The sequence below is a fragment of the Schistocerca nitens genome, chromosome 8 (assembly GCF_023898315.1).
Source record: "Schistocerca nitens isolate TAMUIC-IGC-003100 chromosome 8, iqSchNite1.1, whole genome shotgun sequence".
NCBI classification, from domain to species: domain Eukaryota; kingdom Metazoa; phylum Arthropoda; class Insecta; order Orthoptera; family Acrididae; genus Schistocerca; species Schistocerca nitens.
In genome coordinates, this window is record NC_064621.1 from 486,786,451 (window position 1) to 486,811,634 (window position 25,184).

The 25,184-nt window shown below is 39.2% G+C and overlaps 1 protein-coding gene across 2 annotated transcripts in view; it reads right to left on the reverse strand.

The window, feature by feature from the left end:
• Nucleotides 1–25,184, reverse strand: part of LOC126199383 (transmembrane protein 131) — a 385,780-nt gene that overhangs the window by 100,182 nt on the left and 260,414 nt on the right. For both annotated transcript variants that reach the window (XM_049936301.1, XM_049936300.1), the window contains exons 16-17: nucleotides 21,547–21,925; nucleotides 3,406–3,621 (exon numbers count right to left, since the gene is read on the reverse strand). In XM_049936301.1, coding sequence (XP_049792258.1) covers nucleotides 3,406–3,621; nucleotides 21,547–21,925 — 595 coding nt within the window. The remainder of the gene's footprint in view (nucleotides 1–3,405; nucleotides 3,622–21,546; nucleotides 21,926–25,184) is intronic.

The window sequence follows — 25,184 nt, forward strand, 5'->3', positions numbered from 1 at the left end:
GGATGACACAGATATAGTAACATAACATATTAACTAATCAGTGGAAATGGACGAAAGTGCAGGAGCATGTTGCCAGAGGTTTCCCAGTGGTACACAGAATGATACACACCACATGGTGTGAGGTCAATGTGACTGTAGCACCGTATGGGACTTATCCCACTGCATGAGGCTGCTGAAGGAATGGGAAAAGACATTATGTGTCAATTAACCAGCAGTTATGAAGCATCTGTGGTAGTGGTCTTCATTACAAAATGGCTCAGAGGCAACATAGATGACTTCACATGGTGCAAATTATCGGGAAACTGGAAAAAGGATGAGCTGCAATGAGTGTAGCCCACGAACCCAAGAGTTTGGTGTTGCTCAAAACATTGTTCCATGTGCATGAGGAGCATTACAAACCACAGGCACTGCTACCCAGAGGAGAGGAGGTGGTTGAAGATGATCAACTACAGCAGTAGATGAACATTACATTGTGCAATAGGCAAGAAAGGACCTATGTTAAACAGCAGGAATAATTGAAACAACATTTAACAGGACTGCAAGACACACACACTCACACTCCACAGTGGCACAGTGACTACTTGGGTATGATCTCTTGGCCTGATGACCTGTACATTGTGTTCTGTTTACATTGGTACATCAGCGGCACTGCTTGTGACAGTGGCAAAAGCATAGAGAATGGACCCAGATGAGAGGAGATTCAGTTTGAGTAGTGACTTTGCATGTATCCTTATATAGCGAGAGATAGGAACACACAATGTACTCAGGAACATTGTCAAACATGAGCAGTTTGGTGGGCCAAGTGTTATGGTGTGAGGAGGCATAATGTTGCATGGACATACTGACCTTCAAATCTTTGAATGCATTACACTCACCTGTCAATGTTATTGTGACACTGTACTCCTTAACAATGTGCATCTTCCCGTAGGGGCATTCAGCCCTCATTCCATGTTTTCGTACGACAGTGGGCGATTGCACTGAACAGTGCGTGTGTAGGAGCTCTTGGAACACAAGGATATTCAGCGAACAGACTGGCCTGCCTGTCCCCTCCCATACATAAATCCCATTGAGCACGTGTGGGCTGTATTGGAGAGACATTCAAATGCACCAACTACCATCCAGCAGTTGTCAATCATGCTGGTGGACGAATGGAATGCCTTGTCGTAATAACTCCTTATCAACATTACGGCCACCAAGAGAATACATCGCAGACCATGCAGTGCTGTCTACGACAATCATATCCTCTATTAAGAACCATGTCCTGCCTTTTGAAATGTCCAGAGGACCATCACAAATCACAGTGACTTCAATGTTATTATAGTCTCTGAATAAAAGTGTCATATCTGTTCACCTCATTGGTATACCTTTCAGTTACATTACGTACTGTAGTGTAGCAGTTCTTTGTATGTATGGTCCAAGTTTCATTGGAACTATGACACTTCGCAGTGACAGATCATGCAAAAATGATTTTCTTCTCCTTCGGTTTCCATTAGGCTTCATAAGGATAGCAGAAACTGAAAGGGGAGTCAGACAAGGAGATTCCATTTCGCCAAAACTATCCTCGGCAGATATAAATGAATTTTTCATGCTCTTAAACTGCAAAAACAAAGAATTCTTTATTAATAAAAAATATCTAAACTGTCTATATTTTACTAATGACATGGAAGATTCTACAAAATAAGAAAATTCCAAAATGACACCTAATGGACGATAGTATACATCATCAGATAAAATGCTGAGCCTGATTATACAAATAAGTGAGAGGCCACAACGATGATCTACGGAGTATGCAAATAAATAACTAAAAGGCTTTAATGTATGGAGAATTTGGACAAATCCTTCACATAGCACTGTAAGTAAAATGGCTGCTGCTATATATGATGACGACGACGATGATGATGACGATGATGATCATAACCATGTATATAATGGCAATGTGCTCTCTTCACAAAATAATAATAGACATATAAAATTTCTGATTAATGTCCATTCTATCTAATTTGAAAGTAAATAAATTCTCTCTCTCTCTCTCTCTCTCTCTCTCTCTATCTGTCTGTCTATCTATCTATCTATCTATCTATCTATCTATCTACCTTCCTCTCTCTGTCTCTAATGATTGCATTTGAGTGCAACATGTGCACTGGCAAACAAAGGGTATCCCCTTGTCAGCTGCTAAAAAATTTAAAAATAATATCTATTCATGATGTCTTGATTTTCTTATACAAAAAAAAAAAACTTACACTTGTAATGTTCTCTTTCCAATAAAATTATAGTACCCATCATGGAGAGACTGTTTAACTTCCTACACACCATGTACTCCTCTTTGCCCAAACAACAGACACTATGGGGTTAAAAGTTTACAAGAAATTCAAACAGAGGAATAAATTCAACATGAACCATGGCTCACTGAATAGTTTACTTTTTTTCTTTTCTGGCGGAAACATTTTATTATCCTGTTGAAGAATTCATAGATACCAATTTCACTGTTTGAAAAGGGGAATTTTTGAGACTGAAAACTGTAGTGAGTGTTTATAGATGTATCACAGGGTAATGTATATAAAATAATGCAATACATTTGCATTAATCTTATAAAAATGTTTCATTGTAAATGCTGAAGTGTCTGATGTGTAACAAACCAAACAATTTGAAAATTGGACATAATCCAGTAAAAAAAAAAAAATCTCCCTTAGAAACCACCATTGAGCTTTGTAATCTTGATGATCTAATGTTCATCCTGTCATAAATGGTCCATTCTTTTCGCAAATTTATCTCATTTAACTTTGCGGCCAGATGTCGTCCCTGTCGCCACAGTCATTAATTAAACTAAGGAACCAAAGTAGTGTGTGGCATCTGTCTGTGAATACTGTAAACTTTATTCCATGTGTTATAATATTTTAAGTGTATCTGTATCATGTTTTCTGTGGTAGAGATTGAAGACCAGCCCTGCATTTGCCTAAACAAGTGTGAAAATTGACTAAAAACAATAACACTCAGGCCGACTGGTGCACCAAACCAACACTCATTACTTCACAGTTTAATGAGTTGACTCGATACTGCTGTCAGGAATTTGAAGAATTATGTGTTTACCACCAGCTGTACAAACTTGTTATTTATTTTCTACCAGTTTCAGTCACAGTGACCATCTAACGCAAAGCTTTTTTTCTTCGCATGAAGACAGTTGCTGTGACCAGAACCAGTAGAAAATGAATAATAAATCTGTATAGCTGATGGCAAACACGCAGGTCTCCAAACTCTTTAAACACACCATCTGGATATGGCCTTTACCCATGTTTAGATCACCTCCCTGTGTTGTTGCTAGCATGGTATATGTTAAGCAATGCAAGCGGGTTAGCATTAGGTTTTACAATGAGTACATTAATGTGGACTATCATATATTACACATACCTTACAAACAGAACAGCAGAATTTATGGCACTTTTTGTAGGAGCAAATCCAATTTTTGTACTAATTCTTTCTCCCGGCTGTAATAAAAATGGAAGACTATCTGGATGCACGTTAATACCAAACAATTTTTCTATGTGTGCTATGTTCTCAGCATTATTTTCTAAAACAAATTGCTTCAAAGTTCTCTCTCCACTCTCTGCAGTGCGAGGATAAAACCTGAAACAAAGATCGACAAAGAAAATATTGCATCACAACTAACTGTGTGTAAAATGTTTACATGATAAAGATTGGTTGCAAATTCTTTATTTCCTTGTTCTTTTGATTTATTCCATAGTGCCCTACAACCACATTAGGCCAGGTAAGCAATGCATTTTCAACATCTGAAATGATAATACAGCATAGCCGAATGTCTTCACATAAATAAACAAGCTCTAAGAAATCAAATTCCATTTATAGACAACATAAACCTCCATAAATGAAAAGCTTATTGTCAGTATTTTTCACTGTGCCTATCTGCAACTCAATGCCTCCTCTATGTTGTTAGCAGCAATCTATCCTTTCCATGTTCTTCATAACAGACGTATCCAACTTTGCAACACAGTATGGAGACATGAAGCACCCCTAGATACAATGAGCAATAAATTTTAATTGGGTCCACTTAGTCATATGGGCTATTCACATTCACATCACGTGTGGACTTGTTCTAAAAGTTGTGCTCAGTTTAATTAAAATACAGATACAAAGGTCTCTTGAAAGGTTGTAACAGTTATCAGTAAGGACAGGGAAAGTCTGCAAAAACAATAACACAAAATAGGTGATTTTTACAAGATATTAGGAAATTTGTAATTTTTCCCTTTAGAAATGTTATAAATCTGATTATGGCAGTTTACTAATACACAAAAGAAATTACAGATCATGCCTGTGTGTGGGCATTGATTGAAATCAATGGGGAAAGTTGAAAATTTGTGGCGGATTGGAATTCGAATCTGGGTCTCTGACTTATTAAGCAGATGCTGTGACTACTGAGCCACCTGGGCACATTGGTCATTGCAGCTCCACGGATTACCCAAGGACAGCGACCCGGCTTTAATTTTTGGACCAGCACAAATTTTCAACTATCCCCACTGATTTCAATCACACCCACTCACAGCCAGGGTCTGTAGTTTCTTTGTGACTCAATTCACAATGGCTGCTGGATCAAAAATGAAGGCCAATGACCTCTTTAGTGCAGATGCACTTTAGATCTTCTTCCGTATTAGAAAACATACACAAACGCAACTCACACACGTGTGTGTGTGTGGGGGGGGGGGCATTTTCTAACTCAAAAGAAGGCCTTTTGGCTGAAGGCTTACATGTTTAGCAGTCTTTTTGTTATGCCTGAGGGATAAAAACGAATTATACTCATATACAAAGATCATAATATACAAATAAAAATGTGATTTTATAACAACAATGGAAATTACTGCAAGGAACAATACGTAAAATAAGGGAAAGGCAATCATTCACCTACAGTAGACTGACCTCTGTGGAGCACAGAAACACATTTTGTAACAGAAAATAAAATTCACACTAGCTTATAGGCTCTTGCTCTTGGAAGATGTGATGCTGTAAGTGATATATGAAAAGACATGGACGGATGGATTGATGGTGTTAAAGAGATCAAACTACAAGGTCATCGGTCCCTTAATCCTTTGCCTGTCAAGCTGGGAATAGTCCCAGGCAGTCCAATGAGATAGGAACCACACAGACATTGGGGTGCGGGGTGGATCCTCATGTAGGAGTATGTGGCCGTGGGTCAGCCCAGTGTGGCCAATAAGAAGCCTACAGACAACAGTAGATTCTCTACAAGAAGCACGAAGGGAAGACTGTTACATGGTGTGGAGTCCTTCATGGTTCGTAGTTTATTTGGAGAAACCAGGGCACACCAATCCGCATTCCAAGCATCCAACAATTGTCAGCTTAGAGTCAATGAAAGGTCTCGTTCCAATATTCCCATCTCCAAAGTCGGTCCCCTGGTAGCCAACTTGGCCAGTCAGTCAGCATGTTCATTCCCAGGGGTCCATACAAAGACCAGTAAGTTCATTCCCAGGGGTCCATACAAAGACAACTAACCTTCCAGTGTGATGGAGGTCATACAGGAGACCGTTGATAGTCACAACCAATGGGTGTCAAGGGTAGCACTAGTCGACAGTTTGAAGACTACTTGAAGATTACTCAAGGAATCACCACTTATTAAGAACGACTTGCTAGTGCAAGAATGTACGCAGCAGAGGGCTCGAGCAGTGGCCACCAATTCTGCAGTGAATACACTGCATCCATCTGGCAAGGAGCATAGCTCCCTGCATCTTGCAGGTGTGTAGGCAAAACTGGTTCATTCGGCCATCAGAGAGCCATCTGTGTATACCACATTTGTGTCCAGAAATACGTAAAGGACGTTGAGAAACAGGCACCGAAAAATCATACGTCTACTGAGTCTTTCGGCCTAAAGAAGTAGTCAAGGCAGATCCGAGGATGGGGTAAACACACTGGAAGTGCATGCAATTTCTCCCTGACAAGAGGTGACAGTGGGGAAAGATGGAGAGTTCAGAGTAGAGAACTGTATGCGAACTGCAGTTGTGACTCTAGACTTCCCTCCTCTGGATCGCCCTACCAGGAAAAAGGTCATGCTAGTTTGGACACTCAGGGGAGAAGTGAATGTGTATTGAATAACTGAACAGCAGTTTCGATGCCTGATCTGCAGGGGAGGGACACCAGCCTCCGCGAGTAAGACTGTTTAAAGGACTGATCCAAAAGGCAATTGGATAATTGGATCCCACAATGCTGTATCAGATCCAGCATCTACAATGCTGAAAGCATTGCTGAGCCATATGCCAGGCTCTCATAATCTAGACATGACAGGATTAGCGTACAGTAGTCTGCACCTCACTGGTGTTACTGAGACAGCAAATAATATCAAGATGTGACCAGCACGTTCGCTATAGTTGGCGAAGATGGGAAGCCATATCAACCAGATATCAAAGACCAATACCAAAAAACGATAATACTACACCTCATTGAGCATTTGGTCATCAAGGTAGAGTTCTGGTTTGGGATGCACTGTATTATGGCGACAGAAGTATATGGACACATCTTCATGGCGGAAAACTGGAAGCCATGGGTGAGAACCCAGATTGGGCCTTTGATATAGAATCCTGCAGATGGTGTTCAGTAGCACCCACAGTGGAGGAGGAGCAGTAGATGCAAAAGTTGTTAGCATAAAGGGAGAGGGGCACTGTAGACCCACAGCTGACATTGATAGCCACTACAAAAAGGGGCACATTCAATATATATCCCTGTGGGATACCATTCTCATTTATATGGGAATATTATTGAAAGCACCAACCTCAAGGTGGAAAGTACAGCAAGACAAGTAGTTCTGAACAAAAATAGGAAGTTGGCCCCAGAGAACCTACTTATGGAGGGTAAAGAGGATGTACTGAAGCAATATGGTGTCATAAGCACCAGAAGAAGACAGAGATAAGATGTTGACATCAGGCAAAAGCTGACCAAATAGCAGACTCCAGGCAGACCAAACTGTCAACAGTAGAATAGCTTCGCTTAAAACCACCATATGACAGAGTCAAAAGACCCTGAGACTCGAAGTACTGACACAGCCATCAGCTCACCATATGTTCCAGCACCATTAGTGAGGTTTAAGGGCGACATCTGTCCACCTCAAGGCTGGGATTACCTGGTTTCAGTACTGGGACAAACACACTTTCCCAAAATTGAAAAGGAAACACATCCTCACTCCAGATATGACTGAAAATGACAATAACATGACTGTGGCAATCCATTGATACATGTTTGAGCATTTGGCTGTGGATACGGTGTGCCCTTTGAGCCATGTCAGGGAAAAAGGCTAGGGCACTGAGGAATATCCATACACTGAACAGAGCATTATAAGGTTCCAGGTGATGTAGAATAAACAGTAAAGGAAATCACTCTACCAGCTGTCTGAGGCTACAAAATGCTGCCTCATAATTCTCAGACACACAGGCTCAAACAGAATGAAAAGCAAAATTTCTGGCAACAGCATCTGAATCAGTGTACATCACCATCCACAGAGATACCGAGTACACCTGAGGAGTACTGGGGACCACAGAGGTGTCGAATCTTCACCAAAACCTGAGGAGGAGGGGTGTGTAGTTCAAATGTAGTAAAATACCACTGTCAACATTCTTGTTTCTGTCATTTTATGAGGTGGTAGATTTGGGCATGGAGCCATTTAAATGCAATGAAGTTGTCCATTGACAGATGTCACTTATGGTGTTGGAAAGCCCGCCGCAATCTCTAATACCTGCAGCAACTTCGGGGGTCCACCAAGGAACTGCTTCCGACGGGGGGATGCCAAGGAAGAGGAGATCACTGGGTCTACATCTACATCTACATCTATGTGCATTTTCTGCAAGTCGTCATATGGAGTGTGGTGACAGGTACCCATTTCCATTACTACCCATTTTCATTTCCTGTTCTACTTGCCGATAGAGCAAGAAAAAAAAAATGACTGTCTCTATGCCTCCTTAAGGAGCCTTAATTTCTTGTATCTTATCTTTGCGGTCATTAAGGGAAAAGTACATCGGTGGCAGCAGGATCAAATGGTTCAAACGCCACTTCTATAAACTTTCTCAATAGTGTTCTTCAAAAAGAACATTGTCTTCCCTCCAGGGATTCCCATTTGAGTTTCTGAAGCTTCTCCGTAGCTCTTGCCTACCAGTGACAAATCTAAAAGCCCACCTCTCAATTGCTTCATTGCCTTCCTTTAATCTGACATGGTGCAGATTCTAAATACTCAAGCAGTAACCAAGAATAGTTCACACTCGTGTCCTATGTAAGGTCTCCTTTACACATAAACCACACTTTTCTAAAATTCTCCCAATAAACCAATGTCAACCATTCCCTCTCTACCACAATCCTCACATGCTCATTCCATTTCATATGCTTGGCAATGTTACACCCAGATATTTAAACAACGTCATTGTGTCAAGCAATACACTACTAATGCTGGAGCCAAACATTACAGGTTTGTTTTTCCGACTCATCCGCATTAACTTACATTTTCCCACATTTAGAGCTAGCTGCCACTCATCACACCATTTAGAAATTTTGTCCAAGTTACCTTGTATCTTCCTACAGTCCACCAACTTCAACACTTGACCATACACAACAGCATTATCAGCAAACAATCGAAGACTGCTGCCCGCCCTGTCCGCCAAATAATTTGTGTATATAGAGAACAACAGTGGTCCTATCACACTTCTCTGGGGCACTGCTGATTATACCCTTGTCTCTGATGAACACTCGCTATCGAGGGCAACATACTGGGTTCTGCTACTTAAGAAGTCTTCGAGCCACTCACAAATCTGGGAACATATTCTGTATGCTCGTACATTGGCTAATTTTTGTAAATAGTAACATCCTTTGAAAAATGTATATATTTATGGGATTCCTTTAACTTACAAATTTAAGATGAAAATACAAAATTTAATGTATTTTTTCCACTTAACAATTTTGTTTTCTAATTTGGAAAGTCACAGTATGCTACCTTTTCTGTCATGTTACCAGATACTACTGATATAATTGTAAACACCATAGTCTCTGCCCCAGCCATTTGTATTATGTAAATATTTATTACTAAAAATGTAAAAAACTGCATTGTTATGAGAATTACACAAAATATTGTTTGGTTAATAAATTAGTAGTCAGCGCAAACACAGTGGGCTATATTTCTCTGTATAAAGTGTCAAAATTTTTTCAACATTCTGCATATTTCGTATCACTGAATTTCTAGTGTAAAATATGCATGTAGGTAACACTGTTTCCACTGCTCTTCTGTTTATAACAAACGCGTGAGAACATGCACATAAACTATTCTGCATCGAATTTTGCGTTTGGTTTGAACTTTTTGTTAGGTACAATGTCAGTGAGAAAATACAGTAGTGAAAGAGTGAGATGTATGGACTATGAAAAAAGACACAAGAAAGTGGTGTTTAAGAAAAGTGAAAAACACTACTCAGTTTTTGGAAATCTGTCAGACGAATTCCAGAAATAGCTTGGTCTTCAAGTAATGGTATTATACAAGAAGGAATTTAATGACAACCCACCTGAATGATCACCACCACCCAAATGTGAAACTGAAGAAGACTGTGCAGATGCTTATATTGGGTGTGAAGTAGTGGGTGCATTGAATGTTAGCATTTCTGCTGTAGCCCCTAATATATTCCCCCTTAAATGTCCAGGAAAGGTAAGATGCACAAGAAGAAAACAGTATGTAAATAGAAAAGTGGAATAAATTGAAACAAGTTTTACACATACAATATGTTCAAAACTTTGTCAAGTGTATAATGTAGATGCACTTATACAGAAATACATACCCACTTCCTCACTTTATTCAATTTCAAAAGCTCATAAAATAAAGAATGAGAAACATATTTGGACATGCCCAGAATCTTACTGTCAGCATCTGTTGCAAGATGATAGACTTACTGTTGCTCTGAAATATTACTTAAGTGATGACAAAGATTGCAGCAGGCAAAGTCCTAACCAAGTTGCTGTTATCTCTGTTAGTGAAAATCATGATAAAGTTGAAAAGGTAAAAAGATGTGTGACAAGATCAATAAGAGAAGAATATCCCCTAATGAAAAAGGAGAATCCGAATTTAACAATTGGTCTCACAAAATTCTGCTCCTTACAATCAAAATGGGTCAAATGCCAGCCAGTGAAGGAAGTATGCACATGTATTTTCTGCACTAATTTGAAACTTGTTTGTTTCACCATAAGTAATGTCTCGGGAAAGAAGTACACAGAGATGGACCAGGTGCTTCTGTGTATGTCTCAAGAGTCGCAAGATAAATGTGGGTTGCAGGAGTGCGCGATGTGTACTCGTGCTAAAGTGATGCTGTTGAAGCATTACACCTTTAGGATACTAACAATGACGTAACCTATGCATTGTGGGAGGGAGGAATGTCGATGAAGAAGACATTAGAGCAGACAAGTTTGTTACAGAGGCTAGGCATTGGCTCATGAAAGGAATAGCTCTCCATCATATCCGGAGGAATCAGAGAAAGGCCATAGCAGAAGTAAAATCAGTCATATCCGAAAATACTGACACATTAGTTCTTCATTTCGACTCTGCTGAGAACTGGTCTGTGCTCTGCAGAATGAAATTCAAAGTTACCACTGGCACAAATCACAGGTATCAATATTCACATGTGTTGCTCACTTCCTTGGAACATCACATCACACTGTTTTCCTATTGTCAGTGATAATCTCATTCATGACAGTGCACATGCATACTATGCTGTCAGCATGATAATGGATGACATAACATCTAGAGGCCATGCATTTCCTAAACATGTGTATGTGACTGATGGTGCAGCATCTCATTTTAAAAACCACTTTCAGTTTTATGAACTTGGTCAACACTGCAGTACAGGAATTAAGACAAAAAATGGATATTTTCAGCAACAGGCCATGGAAAAGTGCATGATATGGGGTAGGAGGTCTCTGTAAACATCTTGCAACAGTATTTAATCTCCAGTATGAAGCTTTTGATACTACAAGAGATGGTACTGGATTGGTACACACCATATCAATATTAGTAACAATCATGAAACCCTCAATTCTAAATGAAAATACATCATGGGAATTTCTTTTTTAAACGAGAGAAGAGTGGTCTGCTATGAAGCCTGTGGTAACTATTCAATCAAGTCACTACTGTGTTGCATCCCGGAGTGGCACATACATTGCAAGAACGGTTTTCCACGAAATGCAGCCTGTTGCTGTGTGTGAAATGCAGAGACTACAGTAAACATTGGAACACTTTGTAGTGAGCTACTTCATTTCTTGTGTGTATGACAAAAAGTGGTGCATGAGACAGATAATAAGTCTCTCTCATGACCTCCAAGATATAATTGTTTCCTTTATGACACCTCATGGTCCTGCTAATGCTTTCATACGCCATCATCAAAAGGTCAGTGTGCAGTTCCCATTTCCCAGGTGCTGCTCTTGTTGGATCATCCTTGACCATTTGCAAATTCAGCTTGGCTGTACAAGTTCAATGAGAAGCAGATGAAGGAAAAAAAAGAACTCTTTTCAGCAGTGCAATGTTGACTGTTACATCATAAGCAGTTTTAATTTATAGAAAGTTATGAAGCAGTAAAATTATGACAGAAGTCAATAATAATTTGTGAATAATATCATAAAAAGAAAAACGGGTATAAATATTCTATCTCATTTTTGTTGTAAAATGCTTTTGAGCAAAATTATTAATTGTTTTCACACTCACTTATAATGCTGTAAAGTAATTATTTTGATTCAGAAATATTAGTTTTGCATGACATTTAGTCAAAATCAGTGATCAATTTAAATATTTAAGTGTCCATGATTTGCTGACCTTGAGAGTAGAGTTAGGTCTCCCTAATAAATTTCTCACATTTTGTACAGACGAGTATTGCACACTATGACTGTACATTACCTAAATACAATGACCAACTAACACACCATGAAATGTTTAGAACATTTAGGATGGGGTTTTGGAGAAAATGATTTCTAAATAACCAAAAAAATTCAGATTCTTTCATCTTTATGTACATATATTTTGACAGTTTAATATCATCGCTGACAGTTATCAGTACTTCCACTTCTTCATTTCTCAATACAGTTAACATCTTGTGACAATTCATATCCTCAAAACACAATTTTGAAATTCGCAAAAGGTTGCAAATTTTCATAGTTTATTTTTAAAAAACCACACTCAAAAGTGTGTATGTATTAATCATGTCGCATAGTATTGGGAACAAAGTATTTATTGAAAATAAATTCAGATATCTATTAATGCTGGTTTCTTTTTTACAATTTTTCAATTTTCCCTTTTGTTACATTTTCACAAATACTCTCATTCATAGATATGTCTGTAGCATTTTAACAAATCATCAGGAAACAAAAATATTGTAATTTTGGAGAGACATCACATGGAACTTCAAGATATATTTTTTCAGCGAACTTTGAAATAGTGATGTGACACATTCACTCTTGACCTGTATGATTCGAGATGAAATCCATCTCACCGCAGATTTTGGAAAATATGTCTGCATCCCCTGCAGTGAATCCATTGTTGTCCCAGTCTATACTCGGTAAGGTTTAAGTAGCCTCCAACTAATATTGCATGATCTGGGTATCTGCTTGCTACCAAATGTACACTTCCTTTGAATGACTCTAGCACTGTCACAATGAAATCAGGCACCCAGTAAAAATATCCAAAAATTAAATTTCTTTCATTTACACCTATTATAGGTGAACAGATAATTTAGCTGTCACATTCAATTTCAACCTCAACAGAGATAATACTTTTGTCAACTGTGATGAACACTACCATTCCTATGGCATCTAATGTCTCATGACTCGTCAAACATTTCGGAGCTTTCTTCTTTGGGTTTTAGCCAATTCTTGGTCCCACGATTAATTTGAGAGCAAGAACTTTCCTGGAGGGTACTAAATTTGGGAACTTTGTTATGAATACTTCAACAATTTACTGATAAAATTCTGACAGTCAAAATGTCTTTACTCTGAATGCAGTCAGATGCCTTATCTATGAATCGAATGGCAAGTGTTCATAGCATAAAAAATCCCATGTGCACTCCACAACTACTCTGCTAGCAAAGTAGCTGCTTCCTTTGTATAGTTCACCCCTGACCTGATCTATCAAGGGACATCTTACAACTTCCCCTTGATAACGCAGGTCTATAAATCTGCAGCCAAGACCATCATAAAGTCAACAAAGCATTTGGCTGAGGCCCTCCACTCAGCTCCAAAGCAAAGGATCCCAATCAACTCTGGGAACTATGCAAATTGCAAGCTCTGCGTGCACCCAGTGCACAAGGGCAGCAGCTTTCCAGCATGAACACTATCTTTATAAGGGGTCCATAAATTGCCTAATGTTGAGCTTCCGATAACGAGCAAGCCCCTGGCCAGGTGTGCCTGCTTGGACCATGCTGAAGGAACAGCCACCTGTTCACTCATAGAGTGAATAGTCAAGCCCAGACACACAGCCTCCACAATGGCTCACTGCCTTGAGCACCGCAAACTTGTTACATCCCACCACTTACTCTGCTGCGAGGGTGGATTCATCACATTGGTTCCACTGGGAGGTAACCTCAGTAGCACAGCCCATGGGCAAAACAAGCAACACCTGAAATGCCCATGTGACATGCCAGATTCTCCACCACAGCAACACCTGAAAGCAGCAGCCTGAATGTGGCTGACCATAGACAAAACCACATTCAAATGATTGGGAACTGCGGCCAGCTGCTCCTGCATCTGCACACAGCATGCACATATACCATCCATCCTAGGAAGAATAACTGTAGAAATAAACACTGACAGACAACTAGATATCCAATTTGTTACCTTCCTGATATCACCAATGGATGCTGATACCTCAATGAACAGCGTAGCTGGCTGTTCAGGAGAAATGACAACTGAGCTTCAGATAGCCTGAATTTACACTTTCAAAATGCAAGATTAAACCTCTTACATACAAAAACATACAAAAATTTAAGCAATATATACATCTAAGAAGAACAGGAAAAGCTAAATACATAATTTGCTGCCCTGGAGATGTGTCACAGGCAATTGCTGGAGGCAGCTGCCAACAGAATGACTGCAGTTGTATTCTAGACAACTGCATCGGTATCCTCATGTTCCAGGGTGGAAAGGATGACGGCAGTGGTCAAAGCATCCCAACCACCTTTCGAGAGAGCCCACCTGGGTGGACGTCCAGGTGAGTGATGCCGAGGGAGGATCAAAACAATTGGAAAATGATCACTGTTGCACAGGTCATCATGGCTTTCTAATGGATGGATGGGAGAAGATATGGGCCACAAATGGAAAGGTCAATGGCCAAATATGATCCATATTTAACACTGAAGTGTGTGGGAACACCAGTGTTCAAGAGGCAAAGATCGAGCTCTGCTAGCAATTTTTTGACAGTTTTACTGCAGCATGTTGTCGCACTTCCATCCCATAAAAGGTTGCAGACACTGAAGTTACCCAATATTGGGAAACGTGTGGGGGGGGGGGGGGGGGGGGGGGGCTGAGGAAACAGTGCAGACAAGGCGTTGTGAGACACTTCAACGTCAGGAGATACACATTACAGATTGTAAAATCCAGAGATGTCTTCACATGAACAGCCATAGCATCTAAAGTCATACTGAGTGGCACATTTACTGTAGATAGAGTCCAGAATGTACATGCAGATACTACCCAATGCTCTTTCATAGTCAATGTGTTTCTTAAAACAACCTTGACAGCTGCAGAGGGTAGGGGTCTGCATTGCTGAGAAACAAGTTTCCCAGATGGTGATGCAAAAAACTGGATGGGTCACCAGGCATGCTGCTTCGGATACAAGGGCGAACATTCGTGGTCTGGCAACACAGGAGCCATCAGAAACTCTCTCTTTGTGGAGGACTACTTCTTGTCCTTAGATGATTTAGACTTCTGTGAGGACTTATCTGCCCAAGATTCTGGGACAGACAGGATGTATATGTAGACAAGGAAAATAAATTCCCGGGTTTCCTGGTTAAAAATACACTTTCTCTTGGGAGAAAACACATTTTTTCCGCATTAAGTGACAGTATATTTTCCCTTGGAACTGAAAAACTTATCAATCCTTTGAATGGTTATGGTTTTATACACAGGCGTAGAATTTCCCGACACTTTAGACAACAAAACTGAGGGAAAGACACGTTTTGGAAATATCTTTGATGTGCAGCAACATGTACGCTGCGTATTTTCGTATTATGAAAGTATACATTGGAATTCTACCAAACACCGCATGTTACTTTCTGAATCATTGAAAAGGAGATTGTGATGCACTTTTGTAAGCCAGTCATAGCTCATGTCACGAGATCTCGCCAGCCGATGACAGTGGATATGCAGAGCATAGGACACATGATGTAGTCAGCCAACAGCAACATCACTGTTAAGTAGCACGAACACACAAACAGGGAAAGTTAATAGTTTAAATTAATATACATGATGTTGCTACAAGAAAAGCAAAGCTTTCACATATAATATTGGTCTTTAAGGTTAATAAGCTGCAAGAGAAGCTAAGCTTTCGCATCTAATATTGATCTTTTTTGCACATGTTACACTTTAAGATATATCACACAAATGTGTCAGTAAAATTTTTAATAATGACATAAGTATCTGATCTTTAGGATTCGAAATTCTTCTAAATGGCTCGTCATCAAAGAGTTGATTTTTAAATGAGAGTCAAACGCTACGTGATTTAAGAAATTCATGGTACATTCTCGCACATAGTTCAACTTACGTAAAAGGATATTTACTTGGAAAGTTAACGCATTTCAAACCACCATTTGCAATATTTTTCTGTGGCCTGTTAGAAATAGGTTCGTTTCAGCAGTTGCCGGAGAGTGCAGATAACAGGCGACACTGTGCTTGTGCAGCTACCACAACGTAGGAAGCCCTTATGTACGTACGTGTAAAACATTGAAAGATCATACATGATATCATAAAATAAACAAGACATCGGAGGATACTCCAAGAGCATCGAAATTTCATGAACCATACCAAAATGTGCACATTTAAAGTGCATACTTAAGATGCACATTCATATGTCCAGATTCCGAATGAAGTAGACCTCGACCTGATATTCAGCTTTTCAGAGTGGTTTTCAGGATATAAATTTTTTTGGAGCACCAGTACTGTATTAAATCATGTTTGGTTCTTTATTATCGCATAATGCCATACATGATAGAATATGAAAACGTGCACTTGAAATGCAGTGAACAGTTGAAACTAGTCAGTACTGTGGAATTAAACATTTCGTTCCAAATACATTGACTTCCTATGCGGAAAATGTTAATAAAAGTCAAATTTCTTTAGCAAACAGACAAAAATAACTTCATTTTTCTGCAAGGTGATTAATGCTTGACTGTCAGAAAGGTGGAAATAAAATAAAGTCTGAAATTAATAACAAATTTTAGCGTTCCATTATTATGTGAATGTATTTTTATTCCCTTGATAGCTCTCAGCCACAGTTATCCGTTTTGTTTTCATTTGACGTGAGAGTAAACAAAGGGGAAACTGCAAAATCACTAAATGTAAACACAGGTCACATGGAGAATACCCACTATAACTGAGACTGCTCTGCACATCCGCCCCAGAGCTACGATATTTGCGAACCGGGTTAATACTAAAATAAATTGAATTTTCAAACATATGTTCATCTTGTAGCGCACATCCTTCTGAAAAGTCTGAAACATGAAACATATGTGTTCGAGGAAATGTAAGACATGTTATTTGGTCTTAAGTTAGCCAAACTGCAGTGCCACACCTCTTCATACAGCGTTCTTCTATCGCACGTCACTGTATTTCGCTCTGTGGAATTGAAACGTGTATATTTTGTAATGGATGCCCTCAAACTATATTCAGGACAGTGGAAATTGAAATGCCCTGTGGTGCCTCTCCTGCTCCCAGTTTTTTTTTTTTTTTTTTTTTTTAACTCGCAATTAATAGTGGATGGGATTATTTGTAATCAGGAGAACAAGAACTATTCAGAAAATTTGCACTCTTTATTGTCTATTAGCTAATAACTTGATGTTTTGTGTGACATAAAATTAAATATAGAATACATACAACCAATAAAGACAAGAGACAAGCAAGACAGTACACATTTCTTCAATCCTTAGCTCCTAGCATTTTTTACTCTCTAATCTGGCAACAGCTTTACATAGCATGCTTTCCTTTCTGCGAAACAATCTATTGCCTTATCAAAGTTTGTCAAACGTTTTGCTACATGAGAAATCGAAATGATGTTATCTAATACTGAAAAAAGCTGTTAATACAAATAATACCCTAGACTGGTGTGATTTCTCGATCTGATTACATATATTTTGTCACTGTCTACTAGATAAAACAAAATAGGCCTTTCTACTATTGCAGCAATTTTGTAACACACACCAAATAAACGAGACTGTTTTGGCACAAACGGTCATTTTTATAACACGGCAGAATATAATTCACAAAGTACCAATATCAAATGCATATTAGGCATGCTACAAGCAAAAAGCTTTATGTTAGTAAATAGTTTCACATTTAATTCATACGCACCAGTTTCTCAAGCATGAGATCGAAAAGTAGTATTACGAAGTTTTTATATAAATTTGGAATCGGCTTATTCTTCCATAATTTGTGTGATGTCCCCGTTTCTTCTCCTTAATCGTTCTAACAAATGATCTTGTCATCACCAATTCTATTCCTGCCATTGTCAAAATTTGTTCGCCGATTAACTTCACTAACCCTGCCAGAATCACTGGTTTAGTTATCACGCTATTATTCTCTGGTTAGGCATTGTTACATGTTCGTACAACACGTTTTCCGCTTTACTTCCAAAATAGTGCTTAAGCGGCTGCTAGCTGGGGACTGTACAACTAGTCCTTACTAGTGTAGCGATCTGGCCAAAAATTTTCTGTCAAAATTTCATTTTCTTGGATACACGGAGAAGGTAATACGTAATATTTCTCACCTGCTATTCCTGTTAGTCATTTATTTCCATTCTGGTAGTCTGAATCTATGGATTTCGCTTGTAATTATAGCAACGCTGACTATTCGCAAACCCAATCAACCACATAATCAGATAGCGGTTGGCATTCATCTGTTCGGCTTTACTCCGCTCAGCTCGTATAGACCCGACCTCTTTTGTCTGCGGAAAGTTTATTTCTAGATGTGACGAGGATACTCCTGACAGAGACATCATATACACTACAAACGCATTCAAAAATCAACTTATGATTCATTCAGAAATCAACTTAAAATGTGTTCAAAAACAACACGGATGCATTTCAAAATCCTATCAATAATCGATATACCAACGTACGCTGGATGGTAGGAGCTTTGTGAAACAAGTCCCCCCCCCCCTCTCAAGAATCTGAATTTGGCACCCCCTTTTCCTGGTAGCATCTAGCTGCTTGCTTCGACTGCTTGCACAGCCAACAGCCACATTCTTGTAGCCAGAAGCGGGAGAATCTACTACTCAAACGTGAGTCAACTGCGCATGTGCATGAGCCCGCTCGTAACTGCTAAAATGAATCTAATGTACACAGTTGTGGCTTCATGCTCATCAGAGGCAATTTTTTGTTATGAAGCATTGCATAGTCTTCCTAAAGCCTTTGACACATTTTGCTGTTGGCAGATGCTTGCAGGAGCACTGTGTGTCATCGTTGTATACGGCGCATTTCCTCTGCAATTCAAGTTATGTTCATTTTTTTCTCTCGTTTGTTTTATTGTTGAAATATTATTCTGCAGAAGTGGGATACAGTAACATCCTTAGTTAGAGTATCAGTTTTACCACCCAAAATTACAAAGAATTAACAGAAAACTAAAACAATGAAAAATTCCCAGATTTTTCCCGGTTTTCTCCCGGATGAAAAAATTTTCCCGGATTTTTCCAGGATGTCCCGGTTGTCATGGGTCATATACACTCTGGACAGAGGAGGAATGCGAAGTCCTATGATCTGCAACCTATGGTTCCTTCAGCCAACAGCTGACATCCTGTTGCAGGTTAGCAGAGACGTGGGAATGGACCATCCTGAGGGCATTGTTTCTCTGGCTGGGGTTTGGGGACTGATGTCTCCAGTAGATAGGCAGTTGGCGAAAGGGGATATGGGGGAAGCAGTAGGACAAGAACCTCCCATTCACCAGGCGACTGAGTGTAGTCAAGTATCCCTAAGGGCCAGATATAAAAGATATGGAGGACAATGGAATAGTCACTAAAGAGGATGATGCCATCATATCAGTAGCATATAGCATCATCATTCGTAGATGCTCGTGCTTCTCCGTCACCTCTTGATATGTGAGGTGGTCCAGGATTTCCTTCTCTCATTTCAAAATGGTGCAGTCTGGGGATCAAGAGGAAGGGTGCTCCCAACAGTTGACACACATTTGTGATGGGCACAAGGCGAGTTCATATCCAACTGACAGCCACAAGGTCTACAGATGTGGCTGGCTTTGCAACATGAAAGACATTGAGCAGAGGCCACGACTGGGTGGAGGAGGCCATTTTAAGCAGAAAAGAGCCACTTTTCATTCTAGAAATTACTACCACTCCCCCAAACCTGTTCTCGAGGTGTGCAATGAAGACCAATGGCTTTCTAGTAAAAAAGGAATCTCTGTCCATCCTAGATCCAACAAAGCATTGGGGGAGTATTTCTCATCTTGTCTCACAGTAGTATGTTCCTCCAAGGCATAGCCAGTGAAGGAACATTTTGGGGTTATACCTCCCCACATTTTAATGTGCCTTAGCTGCAGATGAGACTACAGGAGCCATGTGGTCACCAGTGGAAGAAAGTTTAATTTACTTCATGTGCAAATAGTCGACCAGCGTACCAACACTGCAAATAGGGGCTCTCCCATGGGCACCACCCTGGCACAGCAATGGCTACCTGTCCAGTAAACCAGAACCTGCAGTCCTGTGTCCTAGCCATGATGGGCACATAATCCTCAGCCTGTGTGAGGAGTTCCCAGCATGTGCACCAACAGTGCGATCCCCTCGTGACCAGGAGGCTACCTCCGTGAAGAAGCCCCCCGCCCCCCTTCCAACAACAAATGGTTACTGTGCTTGGATGGTGCTGAGTACTGTTGCGTGAAAGAAGGGTGCAGAGAGAGAGAGAGAGAGAGAGAGAGAGAGAGAGAGAGAGACAGAAAGGCACAAAGATAGAATATATGCCAAACTGGGCGACCTTCCCTGCACAATCTACACTTCTGTAAAATTTGGAAAAGAAGTCACAAGTCAAACCCAACAAGGGGACCATATGATTAATAATCAAAAGCTGCAGAAGGCCAGAAGTTAAGAAAATGAATGTCCAGAACACATGCCAGATCCAAGCACAAGCAGCACCAAGAAAACTGTCCAATAGAAAGGTAGAGAAGAAAAAAAAATTAGTAGAAAGACAGATTTGCATTAATGAAAGGGAAGTAGCACTGCATGGGCAGGGTCCCCATGGTAGCCAGGCACAGACTCACAATAGAGATGTAAGCTGCCTGGGACAAGAAAAAAAATACAGACTGAAGCAATCAAACATAGTTAAGGAGAGCTAGCAGGAAAAAATTCATTTAAGTAAATATATACATAACCACGTAGTGTGAAAAGGAAGAAGAATAGATAAGAAGGGAAATTTGGCTAAATTAGAAGACAAGAAGTAAACAGATCTGACCAAAAAGTAGTAAGTAAACATAAAAGGAAGCTGACAAGACCACAATGTTGAATGTGAAGGCATTGCTTGAATTTGTAAGCCATACATTCTATTTCTCAGGAGCTGTACAAGAAATTGCTGAAATGTGGAAGGTAAATTTTCAGCTCAATGTTTGTTGTATCAAAACTGTGGGTATGGTCTGCAGTGAAGAGATCATGTGTGTAAACAACAAATGTTATCAGCGAGGATAATATTATGTGACTATGGAATGATGAGGTAGGAGGTGTCGAATTTGCGTACAGCTCTATGTTAGGGAATAAGCAGTTTCATAACTACAATGTACAGCGAGATTCAGCAAATAATAAACATGTAAAAGTCACTTCCTGAGAATGAAAGTCTATACTGGAAGATTAATGGGTGTGATTGTGACTAGAGACCAAATTAAATAAACTGTATATAATTACCTTCAGCCTGATGCCATATCATTGACTGATTCTCCCATTAATTGACAATTAACGTAGGATGAGTATTGTGAATGATTAGACACAAAGGATAATTTAAAGATGATAGTGTTAACAAATCAATAATGTTAACCATTCTCAAAACTTAAGAAATGTGCTAGAAGCTTCAGTTACCTACCTGCCACAGTCAAAAAGTAGAATGATATTAAAATAACTGGATATTCTGATAGCAGCAGCACAACAGTGCAGAAAACAAATTTATGAAAATGAGGAAAATATCAATAACTATAAGGATACATAACATCAAAATTTAGTAGTGTATAAGCTGCAGAAATTGTTAATAGTAATATTTATCAAAATATAACAAATTATAATGCACTTGAGAAAAACATATACATAAAAAAGTATTTAAAAAATATGATAAATACCTTGGTGACAAACTATCAAGCATTCGGTTTGCTTGAGGATATGTCCCCTCCATTGCTAATTGAACAAGGATTGGCTGAGAAGATGGATTATGTAGAGTTAAGTCCTTGAACACAGTGTCACCAACTTGTGTTAAAGGAAATTCAACATTAAATTTTTTAGACTGTGCAGATGATACAATTCTGGGCCACACTAGATGTACAGAGGCATGGAAAATATGACCCCGCACTTCAGTTGTATCCAATCGAAATGTAAGATTCTTCCACGCGTTTGTTTCCTTGGTTAGAGACAAGAACTGACCATATCTATAATTGAGCTGCGATAAGTCAGAATCCTGACAATGGAATGGAAGCGTCAGAGAGTGCAGCCACTGTTTACCCTCTGTAAAAGACCAGAAAAAATACAAAATCAATTTAAAAATATGGCAAAATCTAATAAGAATTTTTCTTGCCAATCAAAGGATTTCATAATACACACAACATAAAACATTCATTATTCTGCCACAGATTAATGGTAAGTTGTGAGTAAACTGACCAGTGTTTTTACACCAAGGTGAAATTGTTGCACAGAACTTGCAATGTAACATACAAGTTTTGTGAGTGTAATAACTTAGAAAATAATTATACCTGTACAGATTATTAATTACTTAATGGTGAAATGAATTAATAGAATATATACTAAAACAGATGTGTCTGTCATGTATCACTTAGTTAAATCTTTGCTACATATTTTTCAGCACGTGTAACAAAGGAGTAAGTATTAATGGTGGCACTTAGCACATACAAACATGCAAAAAATATCCAAATATTTGGTTCAACATTGAAAAGCATATCAACAGGTGGAGTGCAGTAATGAAGAAGACAATATATTTAGAATCTTGGCAGAATAGCAGGAGTTGTCCAGCAGAAACTTTTTCTGTTTTTTTCAAATTCAACTCTGCTATCTGTCAGACATTTTATATCACTGGGTAAGTGATTAAATTTGATGGCAGTATTGTGCACCATTTTTTGTGCTAAAGACAATGGAGCAATGGATACCATATTTTCTTCTGGTATTGTAATTATGTGCTTCATTGTTCTTTATGAACCATGGTGGATTATTTCCAACAAACCATGAAGCAGTAGTCAAAACACCTAACTACTTGAACAATTGTCTACAAGATGACTGGGGTGAGCCCTACATATTTACCTTACAGCATACTGTTGAACAATAAATATTTTCTTTCTTAAAGATGAGTTATCCCAGGACATTATTCCACAAGAGATTTTCGAATGAAAATATGTAAAATATGTCAACTTAGTGATCTGTGTCTCCCAAAGATTTGCAATTATTCTTAGTGCAAATGTGGCTTGACTAAGATATTTCAGTAGTTCCAAAGAGTGTCTTCTCCAGTTTAAAATCTAATAAGTATGGACAACCGAAAATTTAGAAGTTTCCGCCCTAGTTTTTGTTACAAGAATAGAAATAATCAGTTGTCAACTGCACAATTATTATTTCCTCAGTGTGTGTTACATTTACCATTGGGGTTGTACCTCCAGCTTTGTAGAACTGAATATGTTGTCTCTTTTTGAAACTGACACAATCCATTCACAGAAAACCACACATCAATATGTAGTGACTCATATCCTGGTGAAATGTAGTGGCTTGCAGTATCGTGCATGTGAGTATTTACGTCGCGACTGTCAAACATTTTTTCCCCAGCCACCACACACGTCATTTTATTTCTTTAGTAATGTGCTTACTCTTAGCCTTGTGATCCTTTTTTTTTTTTTGTTTTTCCTTCAGCAACGTATTCCAGGGGAGTTCATTGGTTACAGACTAAATACAATATAGATTCATTCCTGAATTGCAGGGAAGATTCCACATGTTATAAAACTTCTACGAGCCGCTACATCTTAAAGAGTACCCATTTCTGTGCAATGTAATAAGTTTTGTTCCTTTCTTGTTCGAGAGTTTATATGACAGTAAGGGCTAGAGGTTGAAACAATAAATTTAAAGACTGGGCAGTGAAAAGCAGCCAGCTTGACAAATTGGTGACCCCAACATGATCTAGCATGCCCTTCAGCACAGAAAGAACTCAAGCTACTAGCTAACCAAGCATTTTGCCACATCTGATATATCAGAAACAACAGTATCATCAGTATTCTGACCTGCCATGCATTTATCGGACTTCTGGTCACACAATTACGTACTGTGATTTGTGCAAGTGGAGGCCCATTTTCTTTCTGCCGGAATCACAACAGATTCCATGAAGTATGCAATAGTGGTGAATCATCTAGACCATCAATATGCAGAAGATAGAATTAATTCATAAAGTCTCAGCATAGAATTAATTCGTAAAGTCTTAGCATCTCAAAGAATAACATATCAGGTAAGTTTGAACTCAGAAGGATATCAATGACCAGAAGCCATCACAGTATCTATGGCACTTGAGGGGCAAGATCTACACCAGCACCGTACCTGACAACTTGCTACGAGCATTAGGAGTAGCTACCTACCACCGCAAGTAATGGCAATTACGGCATCACAAACTGAGATTTACCTAGATGCAGTGGACAACTTAGTTGACAAGGTAATGGATGTAATGACACAAGCCCCATTAAGTGCAGTGATAACACTGTGTGGCAGCATATCGACAACAATGGTAACACGCATAGACTATGACAATCTTGTAGCCAAGAGTGATGGACTCACCAAACACATCAGTGAACTGTTGTTGTTGTTGTTGTTGTTGTTGTTGTTGTCGTCGTCGTCTTCTTCAGTCCAGAGACTGGTTTGATGCAGCTCTCCATGCTTCTCTATTCTGTGCAAACTGCTTCATCTCCGAGTAACCTACATCCTTCTGAATTTGTTTAGTGTATTCATCTCTTGGTCTCCCTCTACGAATTTTACCCTCCACCACTAAATTGGTGATCCCTTGATGCCGCAGAATGTGTCCTACTAACCGATCCCTTCTTCTAGTCAAGTTGTGCCACAAATTCCTCCTCTCACAAGTACTATTCAGTACCTCCTCATTGGTCACACAATCTACCCATCTAATCTTCATTCCTCTGCAGCACCACATTTTCAAAGCTTCTATTCTCTTCTTGTCTAAACTATTAATCATCCATGTTTCACATCCAAACATGGCTACACTCCATACAAATACTTTTAGAAAAGACTTCTTGACACTTAAGTCTATACTCGATGTTAACAAATTTCTCTTCTTCAGAAACGCTTTTCTTGCCATTGCCAGTCTACATTTTATATCCTCTCTACTTCGACAATCATCAGTTACTTTGCTCCCCAAATAGCAGAACTCATCTACTACTTTAAGTGTGTCATTTCCTAAACTAATTCCCTCAGCATCACCTGATTTAATTAGACTACATTCCATTATACTCGTTTTGCTTTTGTTGATGTTAATCTTATATCCTCCTTTCAAGGCACTATCCATTTCGTTCAACTGCTCTTCCAGGTCCTTTGCTGTCTCTGACAGAATTACAATTTCATCAGCAAACCTCAAAGTTTTTATTTCTTCGCCATGGATTTTAATTCCTACTCCAAATTTTTCTTTTGTTTCCTTTACTGCTTGGTTAATATACATATTGAATAACATTAGGAATAGGCTACAACCTTGTCTCACTCCCTTCCCAACCAC